A 22,758-nucleotide genomic window follows, 5' to 3' on the forward strand; every position below is an offset into this window, starting at 1 on the left:
GCTTTCAAAAGTCTATGCTTACCTGATCATTCTATTTAAATTTTGTTTAAGTTCTGTTCAGTGTAGAAGTAAGCCCAAAGCAAGAGTTATTTCTTAGGCTTTTTTAAAATTGAGACTTGCTTTATATCATACTTTTAGATGCCATTTATATATCTATAAAGATTTAGTACTTTAGATCACTCATTCTATTGGGACTTAAATGATTTGATATTAAAATTTATTTCAAGCTTATTTTAGATCAGAAGCCTACTTTATGTTGATGACTAACTATATAAATTTATTTTTGTGGTAGTATAAACACAGAATATTTTATGTGTTATTTAAATATCTGAATTTAATATTCATGATTTAACTTTTTATTAGAAATGTTACCTATTAGTTTCCCATTTAGAAACTATTTCTTAACATGAATATAGGTTTGGGACTATGATACTGGCAGACAAGTCCAGAGGTCATGCTTCCAGTCTACTGTGAAGGTAAAATCATAAGCAACTATGAATTTTTTATGGTAATCTGGTTTTGTCTCACAAACATAGTTTTATAGTCAGCTCCTCGTTGCTGGGATGAACATCCCAACCAGACACAATTTAGGGGCGGAAGGGATTTATTTCAAGATTATAGATCCAGGGAAGTTCCATCAAATCGTAGAAGAAGCTGGCTACCATTCATCAGTCCAAGAAGAGAGATACCACCAAAACAGCCAGTACCACAAGCAAGCACAGCCAGAGCTCAAAAACCTCTCTCCATACCTTTAGGCTGGAATGTAGATCTGCTCCCAGAGACTCATCCCCCCTGTAGCAGGAGTCTGACTGCTAGGAGCTAAAGCTGAAAACTTGATTTTAATAAAACACCTGAGTCTATGGGGAACATAAAACTACCACACACAGTTTAATAAATTAGCTGAAATTATTTTTGTAGGTTTTAAAAATTGTTCTTTCACACATATAAACCTACAGCTACTTGATTCTGTGGCTAGATTTTTGGAAGCATGTATATTAAGTGTTATGTTTCAGATGGAAACAAGAGAAGAGACTAAGTGCATAGCAAGAAAAGGAAAAAGGTAGAACCTGGTATGTTTGTAGCAGGAAATTCTAGGAAGAGATAATATTGGCTGAATAACTGTAAAAGAATCTGGTCTGTTTTCTTTATATTTTGACCTAGAAATATGGAATTGTCTCTTGTTCCCTCTAAAACTGTAAAGACTTATCAATTTCTTAGTTACAAAACTAAAAAAAAAAAAAGTTAATGTGGTATTGCCATTTGATTTGAGCTTTTAGGACAGGAACTCTACCACACATTTTAGGAACAAATGCAGATAACACTTGGGTTCTTGGAAAACAAAATCTTAAATATTTTAATAGGAAGAAATTACCTTAAATGTTTTAATGGGAAGGATCACTAATAATGAGATGTTTTCTTATTTATTGTAAAGATAGCTAACCTTCATATTGAAACTTTTCCTTCCTTTTCTTTCCCTTCCCTGCTCTTTTCCCCTTCCCTTTCATCCTTTCCTTTTCCCCTTCCCTTTCTTCCTTTCCTTTTCCTTTCCCACCCTGCCTCCCTCCTTCTCCCTCTTTTTCTTCCTCCCTCCACCTTCCCCTCTCCTCTAATTGAGTTTTAGATTGAACGCTATCTCTGTCAAAAAGTTAGAGCTGCCTTTTTTATTTCTGAAATGGATAAGCTAATTTTAAAACTCATAGGGGAATGCAAAGGGCCCACAATAACCAAAACAGTCCTGGAAAGAAAGAGCAAAATTGTAAGACTCATATTTCCCATATATCAAACTTCCTCAGAGCCATAGTAATCAAGACACTGTGACACTGGCAGAATGATATAGACATATAAGCCAATGGTATAGAATTGAGAGTCCAAACAGAAGACCTCATACATATGGACATTTTATTTTTGACAATGGTGTCAGCACCTTTCAATGAAAGAAAGAAGTCTGTTCAAACAATAATGTTGAGCCAGGTGTAATAGTGCATGCCTGGATTCCCCACTACTCAAGAGGCTGCAATAGGAGGATCACATAAGTCTAAGAGTTCAAGGTTTGCCTGGGCAACATAGTGAAACTCCTCAAGAAAAACTAAAAAGGTAGTGTCAACTGGGTATACACATAAAAAAATAATAAAACTGAATAAATTTTACTGGTTAAAAATTATAAACTGGACCTCATTAAATAACTTTTATATTTAAAGGATACAATTGACAAAAGTGAAAAAGTAATACCAAGAATGAGAGAAAATATTTGTAGATCATATATCTAATATTGAGACTGTGCAAAGAACTCTTAATGAAAGATAAATAGCACACCTAAAAATAGTTGAAAAATTTGAAATTTCTCCAAAGGTGATATATAAATATCCAATAACCACATAAAAAAAGTTTGGGCTGGAAGGATGGCTCAGCAGTTAAGTCCTTGTTTGCAGAGCTTGATGCCCAGGTTTGATTCCCTAGTACCCATGTAAAGCCAAATGCACAAAATGGTGCATACATCTGGAGTTCATTTGCAGTGACAGGAGGCCCTGGTGTGCCCATACTCACTCTTGCTGTCTGTCTTTTTCTCTCAAATAAATAAATCAAAATATTTTCTAATAAACCTTTTTTAAAAGTTCAACATTATTAGTGAGAGAATGCAAGTCAAAGTTGAGATAATATTTTTTAATACTAGAGTGACTAATATCTAAAAGAAGTCTTGAGAATTGATAAGTATATGGAAAGTCAGTACTATAATTTATACATTGTTGATAGTATTACAAATAGTACAGTAACCTTGGAAAAGTTTGGCAGTTCATTAAGATACCAAACAGAATTATTCAACAATCCTACATATACTCTCCATAAAAATTAAAGCATATGTCCACATAAGTATTTGCATGTTCAGAGTACTGATATTTCTATTAGCTAAAAAAATAGAAACAATGTAAGTGTCCATCAACTGATAAACGAATAAGCAAAATGTGTATATCCATAGAGTAGAATACTATTTGGCAATAAGACAGAATATTAACTTCTGATGTCAAACCCCAGAAATTAGAGAAGGGCTTTTTGAAATATACACTGCATCAATTATTTTCACCATTTTCTTCCCATCACTTTTAAAAGTGGCCTCACCTTCAGCCAGGGGAAGGCTACCAGACTTCCTCTTTATTCATAGTTTGGTGTTGCCTAGGTCTGTGTGTCTAAGTGGATGAGGTTATGACTTTTAAAGGAAGGGACCACAGAGTATCATGAAGGTAAGGGATCTTTACAGTTCTTGAAACACTCACTTTCCCTAGTCTACCTAACAGAATTATTGGGAAAAATTAGCTTAAAGTCACATTTTCTATTTTATTTGAAAAGGTATTTAAGTATTATGCATTAGCAAACTATCTAATTTACAAGCTATCTGAAAACTTGAAACAATAATAGTCTGTTGGCATCTGTGATAAGGAATAGAGCACATCTTAGCTGAGTGATACTGGCTCATAAGTGTGTGTCATCAGTAGTTTGCCTGGAATTGAAGTTTTACTGGAGGCTCACTGTAGGGTGGTGCATCAGTGCTGGCTATCATTTAGATGCTTCAGCTTCTTGCCATGTGGATCCTTCCCCATAAAATTGCTTTAGAGTCCTTGCCTTGGAAAAAGTGATTCAGGAGAGAACAAGGAGGAACCCGCAATGCTATGTGACTTGGTCTTATAAATTGTATACCATCTCATCTGCTGATGCATCTTTGTGAACCACTGGTCACCTAGTAGAGCCCATGTCTAAAGGAGGAAAAAAAGAGCCCTGCCTATCAAGGGGCAAGGGTTTCAAAGAACCTGGGGTATAGCTTAAAACCACTGAGCAATGAATGCTTGAGTTTTTAAACTTAATATATGCTTTGAATCAATTTTTCAGTGTTTAACAGTTCTTCAGAGACTAGATATTTGGCTCTCTGGTGGTAATGACTTAGGTGTGTGGAACCGAAAACTAGATCTGCTATGTAAGACCAGCCACCTTTCTGATACAGGTAAAAAAAGAAAAATGAAGGTAATTGTGAACCATGACTGACAGCTTGTAAAAAGTACAACTGAATCTTTAAAAAGACTTTTCACAAATCCATTTTTAAAAAATTTTTTTGTTTATTTATTTGAGAGCGACAGAGACAGAGAGAGAGAGAGAGAGAATGGGCACGCCAGGGCCTCCAGCCGCTGCAAACGAACTCCAGATGCCTGTGCCCCCTTGTGCATCTGGCTAACGTGGGTCCTGGGGAATTGAGCCTCGAACCGGGGTCCTTAGGCTTCACAGGCAAGCGCTTATATGAAGTCTGTCTAAAGCCTGCCTGATTTTTTATGGACACTTCATTACATCAGCATGGTTGATTAAATCATTTTTCCCTAATGACCAACTTTACCTTTATCCCTTCTCTCCTTTGTGGAGGTTAAAGGTGGGGCTGAAAGTCCTAACACTTTAATTCTGCCTTGGTCATTTCATTGGCATACCAAAGATACTATTTTGTTTTGAGAGAGTAATTTAAGTTATGTGTCAGGAAACAGGATGAAAACTGTAATGTACAATTTTGCATTAGCTCATTTAGTGCCAGTGAGCGTGCCCAGTCTTAAGTTTATGTTTGAGGGGAAACTCCCAATTTGGTATTTCATTTGAACTAGCCATCTTGTGATAGCTCATGGCTATTATTCTGAGGGATCCCTGGTAAATATATTGGAGTGGCTGGATATACAACTTTACCATGACAGTCCAAGTGTTTAAAGAGCCTATTTGTATACCAAAAATGTCCTCCAAAGGTATCAGAAACCTATTTATAACTCATTTTTCATGTGTTCACAAGTAAGGAAGTATGTATGTAGCAAGTTTCATATGTTTTATGGGAAGTGACTGACATGGAACAGAATATTTTTTTGATGTAACCTATGAGAAACAAAGATTTGCCTCATTTACATTTGCTGAAGGGATCAGTGCTTTGGTTGAAACACCCAGGAACTGTGTGGTGGCAGCAGTTGGCAAAGAACTGAGTGAGTATAAATTTTTTTCATGTTTCTGCATGTGTGTGTGTGTGTGTGTGTGTGTGTACGCATACACATACATATATAGATGTATATATACACATGTACTATTATTTACATGTAGAAAGAAGAAGTTGTTTTTTATTTCAGGGATGTCTGCCCCTATCCTCACCTTGACCTTTTGAGGTTGTTGAAAATGATACAAAATGAAACATTTTCATGATGCTAGGTCAGATTTCTTTTTCTTATCAGTATATTAACATTATAATTGCCCTTATTAATTTGATTAAATAGTATTTTGCTCATTCTAAAAAACATTTCTCAAGACTAGGACAGCATTCTACCTAAAGAATCATTTCAATGTAACATTGATGAGCGTCAGGAAGAGTTCTTGTTGGCATTGACTGAGAGGCCTCTTGACAGCCATAGTTTGAATGTGAATGACTATCAGAATTTAATAACCTTGCTAGAGATTTGTTAGTTTGTAAAATATTGTCAGAGATACAGAAAGAAATGTGTCATGACTTATTTTCTAGAGAAGAATGTGGGAGAAAAGAGAGACATGGAGAATTAGTTACTGCCACTTGGACAGGACTTCCTACTTCCCACACGTTCTTCATACTCATCTTTGAGCATCCACAGCACTTATCATAACACTTAGTACACTGATGTCGAGCCTGTACAGGACTCATGCTCATGTCCACTGTGGACTGGGAACACTTGAGAACACTTACTAGGCCTTACTCACATTTGCTAGCTAGAGCTCCTAGCTACTTAGTAAATGTTGGCTGATAGAACCACTCTTGATTTTAGGTTTTTTGTATTGATTAGGTTTTATACTAGTTTTATTTAAATAAAACTGTATTTATTAAAGTCAGTCAACACATTGAACATCTATAGTCACAAGAACAATGGTGTGCAAAAATAAAAAAATATGTTCTTAGACAATGTATTGTTTAATGATATATACAGAAATCAAAAAATTGTTTTGTTTGTTTGGTTGATTTTTTCCAAAAGAATTATTTGTGTGTGGGGGGAGGGTCTCTTGTCACTCTCATTGCAAATGAATGCCAAATACTTGAGCTACTTTTTTTTTTTTTTTTGAGGTAGGGTCTTGCTCTAGCCCAGGCTGATCTGGAATTCACTATGTAGTTTCCGGCTGGCCTTGAATTCACAGCCATCCTTCTACCTCTGCCTCCTGAGTGCTGGTATTAAAGGCCCACTACACCCTACTTGAGCCACTTTTTGTATCATGCTTTATGGGTATGGCTGGAGATTATAACCCTGGCTGGAAGGCTTTGCAAACAAGTACTTTTAACCCAAGAGCCATCTTCTAAGCCCTTAATTTTTTTTAAAAGAGCAACTGTTGAAGTGTTCACCAAGTTCAAAGTTAAGCATGTAGTTTTAGCTTACTTTGTAGCAGTGCTTACTGGTCTGGGAGCATGAATAGAGAGAAGGCTGATATGCTGATTCAGAGGTATGGGCCAGCCATTACCAGGGCGGGAGCTGGATGGGACCTTATGTGTTGAAGCCCTAGTGAAATTGGAGACTTTAGTGTTTGGTAGTGGGTTTTGGGAGAGTCAAAGGAAGCAAGATCTAAAGAAACCCTAACTTGGAGTTTAAGTTGTTTATTTCATATGTTTCAGGTATTTGAAGGAAATAGTTTAAATTAGTATGAATAAAATTCTCCTTATAAATGGGTTATCTAAATGTCCTACATATTTTTTACTTAATGAAATATTTTTAGTAGAAATGGTATTTTTGCTCTTTGAACATTTTAATAAAATGATAGCTGTCTTTTTTCTTTAGTAATTTTCAGGGTAGTAGCACCCACAGAAACATTGCCACGGTGGGATATTGTTGAAGTTAAGCGCCTTCTTGATCACCAAGATAATATTCTGTCATTGATTAATGTCAATGGTAAGCTCACTGTGTATGTTATATTGTGTAGTTTTGTACTTGTTAACACAACCTATTCTGATTATCTGTTTTCTTTTGTTCCAGGACTCTGGAATTACTATCATTAAAACAATAGCTTAGGGCTGGAGGAATGGCTTAATGGTTAAGGCGCTTGCCTACAAAGCCAAAGGACCCAGGTCTGATTCCCCAGGACCTACATAAGCCAGATGCACAAGGGGGTGCATACATCTGGAGTTCGTTTGCAATGGCTGGAGGCCCTGGCACACCCATTCTCTCCCCTTCCTCTCTCTGTCTCTCTCCATCTCTTTGTCTCCACCTGCCTATTTCTCTCTTTGTCAAATAAATAAAGAAAAATAAGAAATTTTTTTTAAAAGCTTAGATTAGTAGGAATTGTCATCATCTTTTACTCTAAGCTTTGAGCTAGTCGGGCTGAGCAAGTCTCATAGACTGACAGTTATAGGCAAACAGAGTATGGCATAACTTTCCCAGGCACAACTTGGTAGCTATGGGATAAATTCTGTTTCCTAATAGCATTTTGGTAAATGGTTCTGATCGGTTGCTTTTTCATAAAAAAATTTTAGAAATAGATAAGCCCTTTGAGCTTGCTGACTACATAGTATACTATCATATAGCAGGTATACATGTAAGCAGAGTAAAATTTAAGCCAGTTGTAATCATGATTGAAGACTCCTGAAGAATAGCAAAAATCTGTAAAAATGGATTATGCCCACCCTTCTTATTTTGACTTGCCTGATAATCCTATTTGGCTCCATAGATGATTTTGGTATCAGTGAGCTGAGTCTGACATCAGATGGAAGGATAGCATCAAACTAGATGTTGGCATTTAGCTTTTTCACTTGCAAATGAGTGACAGTTTACATCACCTGAATTCTGCTGGGTAATGTGTTTGAGTCAGAAGGAGGATGCTTCTGATGAAGAGTGCATGCAGGTCCTATAACACTGCTATAATATGACATTCATAGAGCAGCTATAAGCACATACTGATTAGAGGCCTGTGTTGGCTTCTTGTAAGCAGTATTTTGTACAGTGTAAACATGAGGCAAGGAGGAAGAGAAATACAGAGAGCACCAAGTGTAGACTTGCTCTGTGTCTTTGTGTGCCAATTTCTTACATTTTCACATACCTTAGTGAGAACATTCCTCCCAGCTCCAGAATCCCACACCCTACTCCTGATACTCATCCTATAAAACTCAGCTGCCTGTCTTCTTCAGGATCACATTGTCTGTGGTGATAGAAGTAATGGTGGTTGGTTAACTCTGCATCTAGAGGCTCTTTTTCTTAGTCATAAATTGCAGCTTAAGAGGCACGTTCTTTTTTTTTTTTTTTTTTTTTTGGGTTTTCGAGGTAGGGTCTCATTCTGGCTCAGGCTGACCTGGAATTCACTATGTAGTCTCAGGGTGGCCTCGAACTCTCGGAGATCCTCCTACCTCTGCCTCCCGAGTGCTGGGATTAAAGGCGTGCGCCACCACGCCCGGCTCCAAGAGGCACGTTCTTATTGTGGGTGTCTTTTGGGTCTCCTTGATAACAGAGCCATAAGCACAAGTTCCTGAAGCTGCCAAGAAAGCAGTATGTCCCAACATGCTGGCCATGCCTGTAGGACCTTGCTTAGGGTGAAGACCCAATGCCATTGAAACAACGTGGTTATCTCAGCAAAGATACTGGGTCTTCCTGAGGTAGCCTGTTTTGCTGTGGTCCTTATTTTTCTGTGTAGTACATACTAAGTTAGGGTTGTAACTTTAAATTTTTTTTTTTTTTTTTTGGCTGGGGAATGAACCCAGGATATGCTAGGCAAGTACTTTACCACTGAGCTACATTTCCAGCCTGAGGTTCATAAGTTTTATAATAGCTTTACTCAAGTATTTTTTTGTGTGATTCAATTCTTTTCTTATTTTACCTCCCTCCCTTCTTTCCTGTATGCCTCCCTCCTTTCCTTCTTTTTTAAAAATATTTTATTTTTATTTATTTATTTGAGAGAGAGAAAAAGAGAGAGGCAGGTAGAGAGAGAATGGGCACACCAGGGCCTCTAGCCACTGCAAAGAAACTTTACATGCATGTTCCACCATGTGCATCTATCGTACGTGGGTACTGGGGAATTGAACCTGGATCATTGGGCTTTGCAGGCAAATGCTTTAACCACTAAGCCATCTCTCCAGCCCCCCCCCACCCTCCACACACACACCTTCCTTTTTTACAGGGTCTCGCTGTGAGGCTCATGCAGACTTGAACTCCTAGCCCTCCTGCCTGTACCTTTCATGTTTTGGTACAACAAGCATGTGCCAGCACACAGCTGTTCATCAGGGTCTTAAAGAAAGGAAATGGAAAGCTAAAGCAAAAAAAAAAGTGTTAATGAAAGTTATAGAAAACTCAGAGTACTTTCTACTTCGTAAATTCCATAAGCCTTTAATGGAAGTACTTGGGAGGCTGAAGTAGGATCACCATGAGTTCTAGATCAGCCTGGGCTAGAGTGAAGACCCTGCCTTTGGGATACGGTGTACATATATATATCCCTCCTCAAATAAACAAACTCCATGACTCAATTCAAACTACAGATAATAAATGAGGCAAATACATTTTTAGGACTCTCACATGGTTAGTAGTCTGGACTTTGGGAAAGATTTGTGTGCAGGCTTATCTTGTACATGATATGTCAGTGATGCTGTCGACTTGGTCCATCCTGTGATGATTTTATTAGGTGGTTTCCTGTCTCTGTTTGCCCTGCTTCTTTTACCTAAGTCATTACCAATGAAAGATGTGGCCACTTACTGCATTTCTACATCATAGCAGAAAGTGTATTTTTAGTGAAGTAACCCCAGAGTAATGTGGTTATGATGCACTTGAACTCCCACAAACATTAATAAAGTAAACCATACTTGCAGTAGAGATCTGAATGCTTGGGCAGCATTCCTAAGACACATAAGCTGAATTTGTTAATCTATTCTAGCAAAAGGCTCAGTGTACATATTTTATGCCTTTTCTTGCTTTTTGCTGACAGCATGGTATGGTAATCACAGTTTGAGTGCTTGTGAGGGATGGATACACAATGCCAGATGAGACTTTTGTAACTTTAGCTTCTTGTAGGATGAAAACACATCCACGAATATTACATCATTGAGATTGCTTGTTGTGAAACATTTTGAGTGATTTGTTTGGGAATACAAATAATTTACACAGTGATAAGCTATGTGCCAACTCAGATGAATGCCTGTTTTGTTTTTTTTTTTAGTGAAAAGTTCTGAATAGTCCTTGGTACTGTATTTGTGTTGCAGAAGAGAGCCAGGGCTACTTGGAGGATGAAGTCAGATTGGGCAGCTGTGTGGACTTAATAGTTTAGGTTATGACCATAGACTCAGAGTTGGTCAAGAGAAATCTTTACTCCTTAACTTCTCTGATTCTCTTGTAGTTTGAATAAAATTGGAAAAAGAAGGCGAAAAGATAGAAGAGGAGATTATGCAATGTTAGTACTGCTTTAGTTTTTGTTTTGTTTTTTAAATGAGAGAATGGGAATTGGTGTCTCAGGGCCTCCAGCCACTGCATTCGAACTCCAGATGTGTACACCATCTTGTGTGCAAGTGCGACCTTGTGTGTTTGCGTCATCTTGTGTGGCTGGGATCTGAAGAGTCAAACATGAGTCTTTAGGCTTCTCAGGCAAGCACTTTTAACTGCTAAGTTGTCTATCCAGCCCTGTTTTAGTTTTGACAATGTTAAAAACTAAAAGGTGGTTTTTCTCATGTGACAAGAAATGAATTTATCTCTTCACACAACACATTCTGTAGTCTGTTAATAAACTATAGAAATTAGACATGAATAAAGTTACCTATTATGGCTTTGGGACCAAGACAAAATAAGATTTGTATATATGATTGCTTAGTGATTTTTATTTCTAAGAGATTGTTCATCTGGTTATTAGAGATTTTGTACTGCTGGTTTATTTGATGAGTAGGACAATTAAAATAATTACCCATATTTGTATTTCTAAACTGCAAATCACTGCATGTTTTAATAACATTAATATGGAATAAGACCAGGGACCCAAAATAATAGCAGGGTTTCAAAGATAACATTGTATATCTTTTTTTTTAAATTTCTTTTTGCTCATTTTTTTAAATTTATTTGAGAGCAATAGAGAGAGAGAAAGAGAAAGGCAGATAGAGAAAGAATGGGTGCACCAGGGCCTCCAGCCACTGCAAACGAACTCCAGATGCGTGTGCCCCCTTGTGGCATCTGGCTAACGTGGGTCCTGGGGAATGGAGCCTCGAACCGGGGTTCTTAGGCTTCATAGGCAAGCGCTTAACCGCTAAGCCATCTCTCCAGCCCCATTGCATATCTTTTTAAAAGACATTATTTAATTTGTTTTTTGTAATTATTCTTATTCAATGCATAAACAATTCAAGATAGAGAAAGGTTAAATACTTTCCTTAAGATTGCTTGGCTAATAACAGGGAGGGATAAAATTTTAATGTGACTTTCTAAACTCAAGTGCATTGTTCTGTTCTGTCTTATTTTACACATGTAAGAATAAAAATAAATAATAATTTAAAGACAATTTTCATGTATAATGTGTCTTGGACCTGGATCTAGCTTTATTTAAAGATTTTATAAACTTAGTGTGAGGGCTGGGGAAAAGGCTTAGTGGTTAAGGTGTTTGTCTACAAAGCCTAAGGACCCTGGTTCGAGGCTCCATTCCCCAGGACCCACGTTAGCCAGATGCCACAAGGGGGTGCATGTGTCTGGAGTTCGTTTGCAGTGGCTGGAGGCCCTGGCACAGCATTCTGTCTGCCTCTTCTCCCCTCTTTCTCTCAAATACATAAATAAATAAAGGCATAAGCCACCATTCCTGCCTTTTTCAATGTTAAAAAAACTTAGTGTGAGTTATATATAGTTTTATAGCAGAAAAATGAGATTGAGAAGCACTAAAAGGGAATAGTTAAAGTTAAAATTATCCCATTTGCCAGTACTAAATGCTAGGCCTCATTTTTCTGTGTTTTTCTGGACATGTGTGTGTGTCTGTGTATATGTATACATATAGTTTACTATTTTGTGAGATTATGATAATATATATCAATATAAATATACCTGTATAATATAATTTAAGTAACAACTACCATTTCATTTTGTGTGTTTCTTATTTATTTATTCAGTCCCCAAATTAGATGGTTAGGTTATTTTCAAATATTGAAGATTATATCTAGCAACCTTGTACATATATCTTCTATGTATTTCCCACAGGGTAAATCCCTAGAAGTAGAATTTGTGGGTGTTTTATTTTTTATGGTTTGATCCATATTACTAAATTAACCTTTGAAAGAATTGTGTTGTGGGCTGGAGAGAGAGTTTAGCAGTAGGGCACTTGCCTTTGAAGCCTAAGGACCTGTTCGACTCTCCAGATCCCACCTAAGCCAGACACACAAAGGTAAGGCAAGTACAAGGTTGCACATGCCCACTAGGTTACACAAGCATTTGGAGTTCTATTGCAGCGGCTGCGGCCCTGTTGCCCAATTCTCTCTAAAAACAAACAAAAAAGGAAAGAAAAAAGAATTGTGTCATTATACTAGTATTTACTGAGACATTAATGGTATGCATGCCTTTCCCACCTGCTGATTCCTTCTCTCTGCTTTTGCCTGTTGTGTAACAGAAAATTTAAATTTAAATTTATAAATCTATAAATTTTTCATCTTACAAGTCAATAAATATTTGAAGTTGTTAAAATTATTGTCATTTATTTTGTATTTTTCCTGTTTGGACCCTTGGCAAATTTTTCTGCTGATATATTTTAAGAATACTTTATGTGTCAAGTCTAATAAGCTCATTTTGACATCTGAGTTGCAAATTTCCCCAGCTTCTTGTCATTGTGTTTTTGTTTTGTGTTTTTGCCAATGTTCATTTATGTGGCACTCTTCCTCTTGCCCTGCTTCTTTGAGAGCCCTTTACCATTCCATATTCATAAAACTATTTATCTTTTTTCCCTATACTTTTTACTTATCTTCAGTGTTTTAATCTGTTTAGTGGTTATCTTGGCATAATTATGTAAGGTAAATTTCTTTTACTTTTATTCCTCCAAAACTTAACCACATATTCTAGATGGGATTTTTGTTGTTGTTGTTGTTTTACTAACTCAAAATACAATACCAAAGTAAATAAATAAGTCTGTTTTTTGTCTTCTGTTATATTAATTTTCATATTCAACTTGTCTAGAGATCTTACTGTTTTGCTAATAATGTTTTTATAAAGCATTATTAGTAGGAAACCCATTCACTTTTACCACTAGCCTAGATACAATGATTAACAATGAGGCATGTGTGAATTTTGCCTAGATTTGAATTTTGTCACTGGCTCCCATGTGGGAGAGCTGATCATTTGGGATATCCTGGACTGGAGTGTACAGGCCTACGAACTCAACTTCTGGAACCCATCTGCTCAGCTGGATGCACAGCAAGAAATAAAACTCTGCCAAAAACTAAATGACATTTCTATTAATCACTTCACATGTGATGAGGAGGTAAAAAATATAAATTATAAATTTTTAATCCAATATCTGACTTACAAAATTTAATCTTATCTTGGACATCAAAAGGCATGATTCCCTGTACTTTAAAGCTTTCAAATGGTTTGATTTTTACAAGGTGTATACCACTCAACATTTATAAAGCAGTTTAAGGGCTGGGGAGATGACTCAGCTGTTAAAGGCACTTGCTTGTAAGCCTGTCAGCCTGCTTCCCCAACACCAACATAAATCTGGACATAAAGTGGTGCATGTATCTGTAATCCCAATATTTTATGACAGTGGGAGGTGGAGCCAAGAGAATCTTCTCCAGCACCCACATAAAACTTAATGCAAAGTGGAATGTGTATCTATAATCCCAGTGCACCTATGGCAGTAAGGCAGGGCAAGGAGACCTCTGGAGCTGATGGGCCAGCTATAATGGCAAACATGCAGTGGTAAAACAACAACAACAAAAACAAACAAACAGTGAAAATGGAGACCCTGTTTTAAGCAAGGTGGAGGGAGAATTCCAACACCCTGAAGTTGTCCTCAGACTTCCTTCCACACATCATACACATTTACACCTATGTACATGCCTACATACAAATGTGCACACACACACACACAATTTTTTTTAAAGCTATTTAATCTGGCGCTAATCTGAAGGTAAGAAAGTTATTAGAAAGCCACAAATAAGAAATTCCATTGAAGTTTCAGGTTAGATTTAATAATCACATAGGATATGAGGTTGGCTTAGCAGTTAAGGCGCTTGCCTACAAAGCCTAAGGTCCCATGTTCTACTCTCCAGATCTCACATTAGCCAGATACACAAAGGTGAGGCAAGTGCAAGGTCGCACATGGCCACTAGGTTGAGTTCTGTTACAGTGGCTGACGTCCTGGTGCACCAATTCTCTGACTCTCTCTGTGTGTCTGTCTGTCTGTCTCTCAAAAAAAAAAAAAAAAAAATTAAAAAATAATGTAAGACAGAATCCTTTAGAAGATTTTAGTGTATTGCCTAGACCAGTGGGGGAGAAATTTCAGGAATGTTTCTCTCTTGGGCTGCCAGCAGGCATCCTGGCCAAGATAAGTGATGAGTGCTGCTTGGTACCTGGGCCATGGCAGTGGTGTTACAGAAGCACTTGTGCTGTGAGATCAAGGCCATGAGTCCACCCAATCTTCCTTCTGTCCTGGAAGAATATCTCTTCTTTCAGCCTCAGTGGCTCAGAAACTGTTACCTTTTAAATGTAATTACAAAAGAATGTTTGGCCAGGTGTGGTAGCACACACCTTTAATCCCAGCACATGGGAGGCAGAGGTATTTTGAGGCCACCCTGAGACTATATAGTGAATTCAAGGTCAGCCTGTGCTACAGTGAACTCCTACCCCAAAAACAAACAAACGAATGTTTATTGCCTTTGAGAGAAGGGAGTGAAATAAACTTTTTGTGCCTTTGTTGCCCAATTAAATTAAAATTAAAATTTCTAATTACATTCATGATTTTACTAAAAAGTTCTCTAGTAATTGTGCTTTTGTTTTCTTTGCACCATTCTTTAGAAACAAAACAAAAATGAAATAAGGTGATAAGTTGAATTTTAAAAGTTCATGTATACCCAAAGATTAATTTTTTGTTCTGTCTCTCAACTTTATTTATTTTGGATATTTTGAGGTTAGGTTCTACTCTAGTCCAGGATGAACTGGAATTTACTCTGTAGTTCCAGGCTGGCCTTGAACTCACAGTGATCCTTTTACCTCTTCTTCTCAAGTGCTGGGATTAAAGGGTGCATCATTATGCCCTGTTTGAACTTTATTTTTTTTGAATGTTGTAATATAGTCTCAGAAAAGAGACATGATTTCTTAGTTATAGGTGTAAAATTTATGTGTATATTTTAAAATGCTACATTTTCTCATTTTTGTAGAAATTTTTAATTTTTTTGGTTTTAAAATTTTGGATTGATCTTATTAATTGTCATTACTGCTTGATAAAGTTTGACCTAATTTTCTTTGTCTTGTTGGGGTTTTTTCCATCTATAGGTTTTTAATCTCATTGATTATTGATGGCAGATAACTGATAGGGTGTCTCCATTGAGTTAAATATGGCCACCACAGTTCATGAGTTCTCTAGTTGAGCATATAATTTTCCTCATGACCTTGGATAAATCATACTGCATGGTTTTACTGCTCATGTAGAATGAATTTCTGGTGGAGCATTGCATTGAGTGTAGTCCATTGAGCTCTAGCGTTCAGCACTAGGCTGTTTGCTTCAGTGCACTGCATACTTGTTCTCAGCTGGCATTACCAAGTGCAGAAGATCAATTCTGATAGTCAGGGTGATCATTCTTCATTGAGACTCTGGTAAGCCTGGGAGCAGGCTCTGACTCAGCTGGTGTAGGTCTGAGTTTGGTCTCTAGCCTTTGAGGTTTAGAGAACCCAAGATCTCTACTTGAAGATAGAGGCAATCTGTAGGGTTTTTTGAAAGATCTGCCTCTTGCAGGTACCTGAGTAAGAACAAATGATTGCAAGATCAATGCTACCCAAAGTCTAGCATCTTGGAAAATAATTTTATGCCTGGCATGGCGGCACACACCTTTAATCCCAGGACTTAGGAGGATCACTGTGAGTTTGAGGCCACCCTGAAGCTACATGATGAACTCCAGGTTAGCCTGGGCTAGAGCAAAACTTTACCTCAAAAAAAAAAAAATCTGAAAAAGAAATGAATAATTTTAGAAGCTATGTGATTGGTGTGAGGAGAGAACAACAGACTGGTACCAAGTACTTGGTACTGAGTACCAAGACTTTGATTGTGATACTGACTTCATGTCTGATTTCCTGTGTGGCTTTAAACTCTTCCATTTTAACTTGCTCATTTGAAAAATGATAATAATGCTTGCTTTTTCTACCTTAATAAGATGGTGTAAGGCTGGTGAGGTGAACACTAGCAAAAAATGCTTCCAAAAGATTCAGGCTGTTTGAATAAAATGTTATTTCTAGTACTACATGTGGAAGAATGTTTTGCAGAGACTTGAGAGGACCTGGTGATGATAATGTCACCACAGCACAGACTTTCTTATGCCACTTAAAGGTCCCTATTGCTCACCATGTGAACTGCAAATAATTAAATTAAGCTAAGTAGTTCTCCCAGGGATATAGTTAGTGCTCTGTGGATGAAAACCTAGGCTATGTCTCAGTAGCTTTTGCTGCAGGATTGTGCTACCATCCACAAGGTCTTCCCAGAGCTGTCACATTTCAGTGAGAAGAAAGCACTGCTAAGGGGTATAGTAGTCTGTGCTCCACCCTACCTTCTAAGTAATAAGTGTTCGGAGCTTTCCTTGATGCTCTGCAATTCTGGGCTTCAGGGGGGCAGTACAGTAATTCTGACTGAAGGCTAGGTGGCCTTCTGATGTCATAAAGAACAGGAAATCTATTACACCAAGCAGTAAATACTAGTTTTATGCCCATTTCTAAACTTTGCCTTCCCCAACCACAGAATATATTTGCTGCAGTTGGAAGGGGTTTATACGTGTATAACCTTCAAATGAAGCGTGTGATTGCCTGCCAGAAAATGGCACATGATTCCAATGTCCTGCACATTGCCAAGCTTCCAAACAGGTACAAGTTCCCATCTCTTCTCAATAGATAAAAGAAAATCATGGTTCTACAGGCCACCAGTGTAATTTCTCCAATAACCAAATTACCTTGATCCATGGCTTGAACTTGGTGTTCTTTTAGAAATGGAGTGTTCCCCATTGTTTCCTCTAATGAAAGAGTTTGTAGTAATATATGACAAAATTCTCAAGAGCAAAGTTAAAATGAATTACATGACATTTTATTGTAAGAAAAGATTCTTAAAATGTTGCTATTTAATAAGTTAAAAGACTCTGAACATACATTGTTTTGATTTTTAAATATATTTTCTGTAAGCTTGCTCAGTTGCAAGCATGAGATATTCTCACAAGTAGAAAGACTCAAGTTCAGTCCTCAGTACCCATGTAAATGTCAGGCATGGTGGTGCATGACTGTAATCACAGCACTAAGGAGGAAGAAATAGGCAGATCCTAGAGCTTGCTAGCCAGCCAGTTTAGCCTAACTGGTGAGCTCCTTGCTAGGGACAGACCCCCCCACTTCAAAAATGGTAGACAACAATCACAGAATAAAAATTTTTTAAAAATGAGGATGTACTATTCTCATAGGAGCTTTGAAGGGTAAATATCACATATATAGAATATCAAGCTCTATTTCAGTGGTCCTAATGTTGAAAAGTATTTATAGTTTTTCATCTTAATTTGTATGTGTGTGTTTGAGAGAGAAAGAAACAGGCATAGATAGGAAGGAGAGAGAGAGAGAGAGTAAAAACAAGAAAAACCATAAAGAGTCAGCTTTACTAATGCTGATATGTGAAATTGTGCCTATATATATATGTATATATAATTTCACTGAAAAACACAGTAATTTTTCTAGAAGAAGAAACAAAGGATGTATAAATTGTCAGAAACTACACAACTGGTAGATAGTTTAGCTGTCAGGGATTACAATGTAGTTATGTTTAATTCTAAAATCTGGGCTGTTTCCTCTACATCATTCGGCATTTCAATTATGCCATATAAGGGACAAATTACAAAATGGCAAAAGGCAGAGAAAAATTAACAGATGTTTGAGCTACATACCAAGATTCTCATGAATTTTGGGAGAACTAGTATCTGTTATTTAGTTATACTGATTATTAAATTAAAAGAAAACATTGATAAAGAATAAAAAAGTAGGTGGGCACACATGTAAGCCTAGCACCCAAGGTTGTCCTCTGGTTTCAACATGTATGTGCACAAGCATGCACACACACATGCATGTGCACCCTATACATACAAATACATTCCCCATGCTACACACATAAAACTGGAAAAAAAAACAGGGATGATAATTTCTGGCCTTTGGGCCCATGTCACAGTGCAATGTGCCTTTCCTGAAAGGGCCATCAGTGTCCATTTTAGCGCCATTTGAACTTGGATCAGCAGAATCAGAACAATTGAGGGTTGCAGTGCTTATAGCAGAGTTAGCCTTTGACCTTCCAAGATACTTTCTCCAGCTTTGTATCACTGACTTTATGTTCTGACAGGCAGTTAATCTCCTGCTCAGAAGATGGCAGTGTACGCATATGGGAGTTACGAGAAAAACGGCAGCTCCCAGCAGAACCTGTACCAACAGGTGTGTGCCTTTTCTCCTGTCCTGACCTCTGTGTCCCTGTCCTCTTCCCTTCAACCTTCCTTTGGTCCCCATCCTTCTTCCCCCTTTCCTCTCTTCCCTTTCCTCTGTTTTTCCTTTTTTTCTAGTATGACAGGAAAAAGAAAGGTGATCATGTGAAACCATAGGACTAGTGTAGAATGTGTTCCAGACAGGCACTAGATGTTTACATGTAGCACCATTGGGTTTGAGGAGTCGTCTTACTCTGTCCAGTGTAGACTTGCTAATTTATTTCAAGTCCTATAAACTAGGATTTTACTTTCTAGTAATCTGAATGCCAGATGTCCTAGTAAAGAAATTATTCACATATATTGTTTGTGATTTGTACCCTCAGTTGTTAGACTGATGTGTTCTTCAGCCTTGAATCATTTTTAGCACCAAGTACAATTTGTGGCAAACCCACTTTTCTTTTTTGAAAAATTTTTTGGCCACTTTTTCTTTGTTAATGTATATATACTTAGTTTTGATTAGCCTTTTGTTTTTCTCTCTGCCTCCCTACCCTTTCACTCTCCCACCTCAGACATTCCTCCTTTGACTTTCCTATCACTTAAGATCTGCTACTCCTGAAGCCTCCTTTTCTTCCTTTCATGACCCCCTTTCTAGTTTCTTGTCATCTGAACACTCTTGCTCCTGCACTAACAATAACACACATATATAAAGGTTCTAAACTAAGATTCACATATGAGAGAGAACATGTGGTATTTATTTTTCCAAACCTGGGTTACCTCACTTAATATACTTTTCAGTTCATTCATTTTTCTAAAAATTTCATAACTTCATTTTCTTTATATCTGAATAGAAACACATTTTTTTGTATGTCATAAATCTCAAGAGCTTTTAGGTGTCTAGTTTGAAAAAACAACTCTTGTATATTTAAATGAGTTAGTTAATAAATCTCGTTTAGAAGACAATGCTGGTGCTTCTAGTTTATTCTGTCTCATGTTTTGTTTTACTCAGCTCACCTGCAGTCCTAGAGTATTGTTTCATGTTTACACACTCACACACACATTTACACACATTTACACACACACACACAGTGATTTTCATCTACATTTGTTCATAAGTGTGCAGTGCTCCCCCCAACCTAATTTGGCAGTTAGACAGTATCTTTAAGGATTTTTACTTTTCTTTCAGTCCAGTACCTTTTTGGTATTACTTGTCACTAGTGGGTAAGTGGGAGCAATAAAGGATATGAGGAACAAACCAAGTTAGCTAAGAAAGATGAAATAACATATTTAAGAGATCCTAGCAGAGTTTTTGGTGCCATCTGCTTAGCCCTAAAGCATAAGTATGGAGCATCTTTGCATTTAAATTGTCTATTTTTTATGGTCTGTTATTCCTTTGTAAGGAAAGAGCACAGTAGTTTTAGAAATGACAGGAATGATGATGTTTTTCTAGGCTTTTTTAATATGTGGGGATTTGGAAGAGTAAATAAACAAGCCAGCCAACCTATGAAAAAGCAACAAGAAGATACTACTCCGTGTTTCCTAGAGCCCGTTGGAGACTTGATTGGACACTCATCCTCGGTGGAGGTACAGTCTAAGTAGGTGTGCTGTGCAGGCAGCTCCTGCACATCACCCTGCTCTTTGTATTTAGTTGTTCATTTAGTTGTGGTAGATCTCTTTTTCTGAGTTTCTGTGACCCATCTCAGTGCAGTGCTATGATATTTTTCACTGCTGTCACAGTTCAATGAACATTTGGTTTTACACACTAGGGACCATAAACCTAGTGAAGATGCTTGGTAAATGGTGCTTATATATTGATTCAGTGTTTGAACTTTTTTTTGTTGGTTTGTTTGTGTGTGTTATTTTTTCAAGGTAGGGTCTCACTGTAGCCTAGGCTGGCCTTAAACTCATAGTGATCCTCCTACCTCTGCCTCCTGAGTACTGAGATTAAAGGCATGTACCACCATACCTAGCAGTGTTTGAACTTTTTAAAGACATTGCTGAAGCCAGACATTGTTTGTCCTGGGAAATTTGGAATTCAGACATTTTATTGGTAGCCATGTGCATATAAATATTGATTAAATAAAGCAAGCATGTTAGGACCTGTATCTCATAAAATGTTAAAACCAACTCTTACAGACTTAGATGCTGGTAAAAGTCAGAAGTTGCTTTGGGAATTCACAAATCTTACAAACATCCTTTCATTTGTAGTTCTATAGCTGCATGATATTAAGAAAATACTGACTATTAAAATATTAGTTACTGATCACAATTGTGATTGTTACCAACTGTGGTGGTTTGATTCATGTGTCCCCCATAAACTTAAACTTAGGTGTTCTGAATGCTTTTAGGAATTAAACCTTCCTGGAGGTGGTATGTTGTTGGGGGCAGGTTATAGGTATTATAGCCAGTTTCCCCTTGCCAGTGTTTGGCACACTTTCCTGTTGTGTACCTTATGTCGGCCAGGGGGTGATGTCCACCCTCTGCTGATGCCATCATTTTCCCTTGCTATCATGGAACTTCCTCTTGAGTCTGTAAGCCAAAATAAGCCCATTTTTCCCACAAGCTGCTTTTGATCAGGTGATTATTGCTGGCAATGCAAACCTGACTGCCACACCAACACCAACACTTAAAAATAATTTTTTTTAAAACTGGGTTTAGTGGCATATGTCTGTAATCTCAGCACTTGGAAGGGTGAAGCAGGAGATTATAAACTGGAGGTAAACCTAGGCTACATAGTGAGCCCTGTTCTCAGAGTTTGAGGATATAGCTCAATGGTAGAGCACTTGTAAAGTATGTACAAGGCCCTGGGTTACCTCATCAGTACTGGAAAAGGCAAAGAAGAACTATAATTTCTCATGAAAATGAAGTAGTTTTACATTATAAATCCAAAGAAGTCTTCAGGATATGTCTTATAAGCACACATGTTAATCTAGTGTTAGCTTTCCCTCTTCTTGAAGATCTTAATAATAAGTAGTTTCAATTTCCCTTACAGATGTTTCTATACTTTGAGGATCATGGACTGGTGACTTGCTCTGCTGATCATCTCATTATTTTGTGGAAAAATGGAGAACAAGAATCTGGATTACGCAGTTTAAAATTATTTCAGAAGTTAGAAGAGAATGGTGACTTGTACCGTGCTGTTTAGTTCAAGGAATTCACATCCAATGTAGAGTAACACTCTGAAAACCATTAACATATTGATTACCTAGATTTGTAAATGGTTTATTGCTCATGAAGTTCTGTACGTTTGGCTTCTTTTGTGTTTGTGCACATGCACACCAACAAGTACATCCATCAGTGAACACACTACAAGATGTTCTCTGTGCCACTGTGTTCTAAGAGGTCAATGGTAAAGTGTGACATGCTTTAAAAGAATATTTAGCTTTGAGTTTCTTTAGAGACTGACGCAGAATTCTCATGATAAATATATTTTTTTCTACACATTTTCCTAGTCTTTAGTAGCTATCACTGTTCAATAGACTTAAATTGAATACTAGCCAAAAAAAAAAAAAAAAAAAAAGAACAGTATTTGTAAACTACAGTGATTTTGTTGGTACTGATTGGTTTAAGTTATTAAAAAATGTGTAGCTGGGCTGGAGGGATGGCTTAGCAGTTAAGGTGCTTGCCTGCAAAGCCAAAGGACCCCAAGTTTGATTCCCCAGAACCCATGTTAGCCAGATGCACAAGGAGGCATGCGTGTCTGGAGTTTGTTCACAGTGGCTGGAGGCCCTAGTGCGCCCATTCTCTCCCTCTTTCTCTGTCAAATAAATAAATAAAAATAAGTCTTTGAAAAAGAATGTGTAGTTGTAGCTAACAAAATTCCTTCTGAAGCTGGGTATGGTGACACATGCCTTTAATCCCAGCACTCAGGGGGGAGAGGTAGGTGGATCAAAGTGAGTTCAAGGCCACCCAAAGACTACATAATGAATTCCAGGTCAGCCAGAGTTAGAGGGAGATCCTACCTCAAATTAATAAAAAAATAAAAGAAACTCTTCTGTACTCTAGTCCACAAGCATCTCCTGACTGAGTATTTCTTTCTCTGTTTAGCTGGCCAGGTAAGTCCCAGAGCAGCAGCTTGCTAGAGCACCTGAGAGACAGTGTCCCACAGTCAGGAACTGTGGCTGACATGCTGATTGGCTGCCTTTGTCCTTGCCCATGTGCAGTGCTTGGGA

At 37.5% G+C, this 22,758-nt stretch overlaps 1 protein-coding gene across 1 annotated transcript in view; it reads left to right on the forward strand.

The window, feature by feature from the left end:
* The window catches only part of Wdr41 (WD repeat domain 41), a 44,637-nt gene extending 22,512 nt beyond the window's left edge, over nt 1-22,125 (forward strand). Inside the window, exons 5-13 of the mRNA XM_004651666.2 lie at nt 417-476; nt 3,880-3,991; nt 4,932-4,994; nt 6,795-6,905; nt 13,238-13,422; nt 16,891-17,012; nt 18,514-18,602; nt 20,037-20,170; nt 21,579-22,125. Coding sequence (XP_004651723.2) covers nt 417-476; nt 3,880-3,991; nt 4,932-4,994; nt 6,795-6,905; nt 13,238-13,422; nt 16,891-17,012; nt 18,514-18,602; nt 20,037-20,170; nt 21,579-21,731 — 1,029 coding nt within the window. The 3' untranslated portion in view covers nt 21,732-22,125. The remainder of the gene's footprint in view (nt 1-416; nt 477-3,879; nt 3,992-4,931; nt 4,995-6,794; nt 6,906-13,237; nt 13,423-16,890; nt 17,013-18,513; nt 18,603-20,036; nt 20,171-21,578) is intronic.
* The last annotated feature ends 633 nt before the right edge of the window (nt 22,126-22,758 follow it).

The sequence above is a fragment of the Jaculus jaculus genome, chromosome 14 (genome assembly GCF_020740685.1).
Source record: "Jaculus jaculus isolate mJacJac1 chromosome 14, mJacJac1.mat.Y.cur, whole genome shotgun sequence".
NCBI lineage: Eukaryota > Metazoa > Chordata > Mammalia > Rodentia > Dipodidae > Jaculus > Jaculus jaculus.